General features: G+C 42.8%; 1 protein-coding gene across 2 annotated transcripts in view; it reads left to right on the forward strand.

Moving 5' to 3' along the window:
- The first annotated feature begins 757 nt into the window (after positions 1–757).
- The window catches only part of LOC133659906 (oxidized low-density lipoprotein receptor 1), an 18,282-nt gene continuing 11,325 nt past the window's right edge, over positions 758–7,714 (forward strand). Inside the window, exons 1-3 of one of the 2 annotated variants that reach the window (XM_062062753.1) lie at positions 758–1,017; positions 1,885–1,962; positions 2,142–2,246. In XM_062062753.1, coding sequence (XP_061918737.1) covers positions 969–1,017; positions 1,885–1,962; positions 2,142–2,246 — 232 coding nt within the window. In that variant the 5' untranslated portion in view covers positions 758–968. The remainder of the gene's footprint in view (positions 1,018–1,884; positions 1,963–2,141; positions 2,247–7,714) is intronic. The other variant, XM_062062752.1, reaches the window with a different exon arrangement.

A 7,714-nucleotide genomic window follows, 5' to 3' on the forward strand; every position in this document is an offset into this window, starting at 1 on the left:
ACCTTAAGTAAGTATGACACGGTGTACTTTTAAAAGTCCAAAACTGTTTACTTTTGTTGAATAGAATCCTGTGCACTTTGCTAAGTAATGTGTAAGTTTCTTGATAAAATACAGTGTACTTTTGGAAGTACAATACTGTGTACTTCCGTAAATATCATACTGGGTACTTTTGTAAGTACAATGATGTGTACTTTTGTAAGTGCAATCCCAGCAGGCACAAGACATTAAACCAATGTTGAGAACTTGTTAAATTAGGTCCCGACGTTGAGCAACTTTTTGACGTTTAATCAATATTGGGTTCCGACGTTGATTTGACCATTGAATTTTGGTGATTTTCCAACGAATATTCTACAACACAAATACAACATTGAAACAACATGCTTTTTGACAAGGTTTATTCAATGTCAGGTTGTAATGTTTATTTGATCTTTGAATGTTGGTCGTTTCCCAACCAACAACGTTGATCCAAAGTTAGACACCAACGTTGTCTCAATTTACAAATACAACTATTTTGCAACCTTGTTTCAAAGTCAGTTTTAAAGGACATGTACGTATTATCAACTTTGTATCAATGTCTTTTGCCTGCTAGGATACTAATTACTTTTATAAGTACAATCATGTGTACTTTTAAGTACAGTACTGTGTACTTTTTAAGTACAATATTGTATACTTAGCCAGCAAGTTATCCACTGCAATTAATCAAAAGTCTCATTAATCAGATTTTAAAAATCCATCATTAGACAGCCCTAAATATATGGTGTCATACATGAGCCACCCCCCAGAAGCATCCAATCGAGCGTCCACACTTGCCTGCTTTGCATCATATCCTCAAAAAGAAGAACATAGGGTTTGAAGTGATTGTCGTGTGTTTCTAAATTTTAGTTTCATTTGTGACCAGAAAGTGAGAGCTCGAGCCGCAGTGGTCTGACTTTGGGTCTGGCTGTGATGAAGTGGAATATTTGTTGAAGATGGCAGAAGAAGAGCTGAATTATGTGACAGTCAAGTTCAAGTCTCACAGTGAGTCATGTGTTTGTACTCACTGTGCTTTGAGGATGTGTGTTTACTGAAGTGTGAAGTCAACTGAGACTACCTTAAAATACATTAATGACGTTTACCAATCTCTGTGATATTTGAACCAAAAAACAAGACAAAACATGGAGTTTACTCATCAGTAACTGTCAGAGTCAGCTTTGTTGGCCAAGACATTGATACAACGTTGATTACTGTATGTGTCCTTTAAAACTGACTTTGAAACAACATTGCAAAATAGTTATATTTTTAAATTTAGACAACGTTGAGGTCGAACGTTGGAGCCACGTTGTTAGTTGGGAAATTACCAAATTTCAATGGTCAAATCAATATCACCACCTGGCAATGAATAAACGTCAAGAAGCATGTTGTTTCAATGTTGTAGAATATTGGTTGGAAATTGACCAAAATTCAATGGTCAAATCAACGTCAGAACGCAACATTGAATAAACGTCGTCAAAAAACATGTTGTTTCAACGTTGTATTTGTGTTGTAGATTATTGGTTGGAAAATGACCAAATTTCAATGGTCAAATCAACGTCAGAACCCGACATTGATGTAATCAGAAAGCATACTGTTCCAACGTTATGTTTGAGTTGCTCAACGTCAAGACCTAATTCAACAAGTTCTCAATGTTGTTTTAATGTCTTGTGCTTGCAAGGAATTTGACTTGGGAGACTGTGCTCTCTTGTTCAGTGTAAACCTTAAATATCAACAATTAACTAAAAATATAAACAAATAATATTTGCAAGGCTAGTAAGTAACAGTGCAGTGGTGAATAGAGCAAAAGTAAAAAGATGATGACGTGAACATAAGTTAGTACATCCACAGTGATGTATGTTTTGCTATGTCCAGACAGGCCCAGTGATGCAGTTATCTATGAAGACGTGAGGGGCAGCTTGGAGACGTGGGGACCACATCTCAACGTACAAGGTTCTAGAACCTTTCTTGTTGCGTAACGCCAAGCTGCTGCAGATCACACTCCCCTCCACCGTGGGGCAGCGGTTTGTGTTTAAGTCAGTTGAATGCGACTGAACAGGCAGATGCGATGTTGTGCAGCCACTGCAAATAACATGAATAATAAATTAAAAGTGGTGTCATGTCACTTCCAGAGAAGCACAGCGACTTTGAGAAGATCTACGACGACGTGTGGACAAAGGAGAAGGCGTCCGGTTCACGTCACAACTGTCATGGTACTTTGGAGAAGACCAACTCAAGTACGGTGCTGTAAAAGATACTGGTTTCACGACACAAACTATGGGAATAGCAATATTGCGCACCACACTGGAAATATTTTATGTAACATTGTTATGGGAAGCTAACAAAGCACTCAGTCTTAAAGGGAATCTGCACTTTTTTTGTAATTTAGCCTATAGTTCTCAATCACTATGTAGGACAAGAACACATATGTTTTTCTTTTTTTAAGCATTCTAAATCATAAATAAATGTTAGCTAAAGTCAGTCAACAAAAGAGTCAATTGGAGCGCCTCTGTTTCGTACACAAAGCTCTCTAAATAACCATCCAAAAAGTGCCAACAATACTCCATTTACATCTCGTGACCTGAATGTTAACCAAGTATTAGCAATATTGTTTTTATAATCGCTAATGTAGATGATCTATTTTCAGCTGCACATTGATCACAGAGAGATAACTATAGCTTACGCCGCTATATTGACATATTGAGCTGGTGAGCTGCTGCTTCGCCTCTGAGTTGGTGAAAGTTAATTATTATTATTATAAATTGTGCATAGTAGAAGGAGGTGGACATAAACCGAGAAGTTGGTCAACATTGACATCCAACTTAGACCTGGAGATGGCAAGAAAGACACAAAAAGATGTTCGTTCGCAGCAACTTTTTTTTTTTAACAATTCGTGAGAATTATTATGAATTCTTTATCTAAACGGGAAGATAGGAACATCCTATTAGTCGGCATCCCAGTGAGAGCAGAACTTGTACAGTAAGTGATTGCATTATTATGTTCATAGTTTGTATTTCTTGTTCGGCACTTAGCAATGCTGCTACTTGATGCTTTGTGTTTCTTGTAGACCATCCTCTTTATATACAGGCTCAAAAATTTGAAGTTCTGGATCATAATTTGTCCCAAAGTAGTCTGTGTTATCTTTCATGACATCTGCCATGATTAGTTGTGTTGTTGTTGAAGGAAAAAGCAAACGTGATGTGTCTGTGTAATTAATACGCCGCTGTATGCTTAAAATGAGCAAAATGCGTAAATATTACATGTTGTCAAGAATGTGCCTGTTACTACATTATATATATTCTTACAGTGTGTATGTATACAGTGTGTTCAAATTTGAATGACAATAAAAAGGAAGTCTAAGTCTAAGTCTAAACATTGTTGGAGGTGTTTGTTTTTTAATAGGCGAATAGAGCAACTTCAATTGACTCAGTTGTTAGCTGACTTTTGCTATCGTTTATTTATGATTTAGATTGAATGAAAAAAGAAAAATATAGGTGTTCTTGTCTTTCATAAGTATTGTGAATGACAAATGATAAAAATGAGGTTTCCCTCATTTTTACATTCTGAATTATTGTACAAGTGTAAAAATAACTTAACCACATCTTCGAAAGTCAAAACGATACAACAGTTTAGCTAAACTTTGATCTTTATTTGATGTTCCCAGGTAACGCCCCCTTTTGGTTTTAGTATCGCGCAAAAAGCAAAATAAAAAAAGCAAAACAGAAAAGTTAACGCTTTGATACTGGTGGTTCAAACATCAAGACTTTAGCAGATATATTGTAACCCAATTTTTGTTCAAATCATCACAATTAATTTTAGAAAAGGGGTGTCCAAACTTTTCCCACCGAGGTCCGTGTGCTGAAACTTCAAAAGATGATGGAGCCATTTTGATATTTTTAATTTTGTATAAATGAAAGAACAAATCCAATAATCAGAATAATCTTTACTAATCCCAAGGGGAAATTAACATTTTTAGCACAATCCCATTCAAGATCAGACAAACATTACAGGGAGACAGAACAGGATCGCTGACGGGTCTGCCAACTTCCGGCGCCCCTTACAAGAAAGGTGAGATACAGGTAAACAATGGGGGGGAGAAAAAAAAATCGGTCTAAGCCTGGGCCCCTGGAGAGGGGGTCCTGATTGAGGCCAAGGGAAAAAACAACTCATAGCCATAGCACACATACCTCTCACGTGTGTGTAAGAGGGAAACATCAAACATCAAAGAACACAAAGGACATCAAAGACCTTAAAAGAGCAGAGTTGATGCAACCACTGTGGTGGCCTCTGCGGTGTTCCACACCAGCGTCTGCTGGGGTGGAGGGAGCAACAAAGCAATCTCGCTGTCGGCCACTTTCCAGTCTGCGGGGATGAGCGAGGATGCGTCTAAGGAGACTGAGGTGTCCGATACCTGCTCATTCAGCCAAGACACTGTGAAGCTTGTCCGTCCCGGTGTTCAGTGCTAGCTCCACAGCCCTGTCTCTTCATCTGCATCTCCTCCAGTCTCTCCAAACGGACTCTGGTGTGACAGAGACCCAGCAGCTGGTCTCCATGGCCAAAAAGCTCCCAGGAGGCAGATCCAGAAGTTCACAAAAAAGCACCGCAGAAGTCACGAAAGTGCCACCCCTTGTCACACAGTCCCAAAGGGTCCCGAACCAAAAGGCAAGACAAAAAATAAAATATAATAACACATGAAAACAAGAGGGAAACACAAAAGGATGACACAAGAGCACAGAGCTCCTGCCAACAGCAGCCACTACAGCGGCGCCATCTTGGAAAAAAATAAAGAAAAAGAAAAAGTTGAGAATACGTTGAGACACCTCTCCCTTTCCCCCATTAGGAGCTCAATTGTCTCTATGATGGCGCTTTTAACTCAAAACACTTGTATGCTAATCAAAGTTGCCCATTGAAATTAATCTACATCCGTTGCAGAGGTAGCTGAATTGTAGATAAGGATTGGGGCGAACAGACACATTACGAGGGTTTGTCTGCTGTAATTGTCTGTTCTGGCACCCAAATTTATCATAATTTCGCCTTGTGGAAAGCTTCTCCGAGATGTTATCCAATTTGTGATTCGGTTCAGAAATCGCTAAAGTCTGAGTTCCCACAGCTCTGCCCATCCTTCAATTATTTGCGGCAGCTTTAGGGTACCTTGAACGGCTGCCAGCATCTTCCAATGTGTCGATACAATGCTCACTCCAATCAGAAGATGTCCTGTTATCATTGTTCCGAAAATGTACCCAATAGAAATACAGTACAATATAATTTAGTACAAACAGTTTTATGAAGTAATGTGAGTATAACGTACAGCGTTGATCTTGGAGAGCGGACTTCTATGGTATCTCCTTGCAGCTGCTTCTCCGCCAAATAGAATAGAATAGAAAGTACTTTATTGATCCCTGGGGGAAATTCAGCACCACAGTTCGCTCACAATAGACAAGAATAATAATAAATAATATAATATATATAACATATTATATATATAATATATAAATAATATAAATATATTCTACATATACTCTACATTTAAGTGCAGTCAAGCAACATATGCATTATACAGTCTGATGGCTGTCGGTATGAAGGACCTCCTGTGTCGTTCCGTGTTGCATTTTGGGAGTCTGAGCCTTCCACTGAACGTGCTCATTCTCTCCAAAAGGTCCGAGTGTAGTGGGTGGGAAGTGTTGTCCATAACGGCTAGGAGTTTTGCTAGACTTCTCCTCTTTGACACCACCGCCAGAGAGTCTGGCTCACTCCCACCACGTTACTGGCCTTTTCTACCAACTTGTCCAGTCTGTTTGCGTCCCTCGCTCTCAGCCCGCTGCCCCAGCAGGCCACGGCGTACAAGAAGGCGCCCGCCACCACCGACTCGTAGAATATCTTCATCATCTTTGTACAGACGTTGAAGGATCCTAGTCTCCTGAGGAAGTAGAGGCGGCTCTGTCCCTTCTTGTAGAGTGCCTCAGCGTGTTTTGACCCATTCGGCTTGTTGTCGATGTGTACTCCGATGTATTTATAATCCTCAACCATGTCCACATCGACCCCCCTGATGGAAACAGGGGTCACCGGAGTACTCCTCCTCATTCCCAGGTCCACAACCAGCTCCTTGGTCTTCGTCACATTAAGCTGGAGGTGGTTCTTTCCACACCATGTGACAAAGTCCTCCACCAGTGCCCTGTATTCCTCATCATCACCATCCTCAATACACCCCACTATCGCAGAGTCATCAAAAAACTTCTGAAGGTGGCAGGACTCTGAGTGATAGTGGAAATCGGTGGTGTAGATGGTGAAGAGGAAGGGGGAGAGGACTGTGCCCTGCGGGGCCCCGGTGTTGCTGACCAGCCTGTCAGACACACAGTCCTGCAGTCGCACGTACTGTGGTCTGTCAGTCAGGTAATCAACAACCCAGGACACCAAGGGGGCCTCCACCAGCATCGTCTACAACTTCACACCCAGTAGTCCAGGCCGTATGGTATCGAAAGCATGGAGAAGTAAAAAAACATGACCCTCACACTACTCACAGGCTTGTATAGGAGGGTGTGGGCTCGGTTCAGCAGGTAGATGACTGTGTCCTCCACTCCCAGTCGGGGCTGGTAGGCGAATTGGAGTGGGTCCAGGTGGGGCTTAACTGTAGGGCGGAGTTGTTCCAGGACCAACCTCTCCATGGTCTTCATGATATGGGAGGTTAGAGCCACCGGCCTGTATTCCTTCGACATGCTGGGTCGCGTGCACTTCGGGATGGGGACCATGCATGAGGTTTTCCACAGTGTGGGGACTTTCTGCAGCCTAAGGTTCATGTTGAAGATGTGCTGGAGCACACCACACAGCTGTGGGGCCCAGGCTTTGAGCACCCTGGGGCTCACATCGTCAGGACCCGCGGCCTTGCCTGTTTGTAGCTTGTTTAGCTGTGCATTCACCTGTTCTGCAGACAGACACACTGGGGGGGTCTCAGGTGATTGGGGGAGGGGGGGTTCATCAAGCTGAGGGTGAGGTGTTAAGTGGGGGGAGGTAGTCATTGGAGTCGGGGGGCTGTGAGGAGGGGAGGTGGGGATGGATTGGTTCACTGAAGTTGTCAGGGGGCCGGCTGGCATGTCTCGGGAGGGGGGGGGGCGGGGGGGCAGGAGCGTGTCTGAGCCACTGTGTCAAACCTGTTAAAGAACTGATTTAGCTCATTGGCCCTCTCTTTGTCTCCGTCCACCCCCTACCCCCCGACGGTTTGAGGCCGGTGATGGTCTGCATACCTCTCCAAACCGCCTTCATGTTGTTGGAGTCTGGCTATCAAGCTGTGGATGACGTCACTGGCAGCTGCAGCGTTAGCAGAGGGGGGATGTATACTGCCATCATGCGGAATCTCCCTGGGCAAATAATATGGTCTGAGTCCTACAGCTAACATCTCTATATTCGGGTCACAGTGGCGCTCTTTTATCGTGATATGACCGGGATGACAATATTTCTTATTAATAAACAAAGCAAGCCCCCCTCCTTTCCGCTTGCCGTTGGTTCGGTCCCGGTCAGCGTGCACCGTTTGAAACCCGTTTATAGAGACGTTACTATCCGGAACATCGTCGTGCAGCCACGTCTCAGTAAAACACATTAGGCTACACTCACGATATTCGACTGGTGCCGCTAACAACTGTTCCCTGGTGTAGATGGAAGAGCCTCTCAACTGTTGTCCGTCTGAGCTCTTCAATAACGTCCCCACCGTCAG

Source organism: Entelurus aequoreus, linkage group LG11 (assembly GCF_033978785.1).
Source record: "Entelurus aequoreus isolate RoL-2023_Sb linkage group LG11, RoL_Eaeq_v1.1, whole genome shotgun sequence".
NCBI classification, from domain to species: domain Eukaryota; kingdom Metazoa; phylum Chordata; class Actinopteri; order Syngnathiformes; family Syngnathidae; genus Entelurus; species Entelurus aequoreus.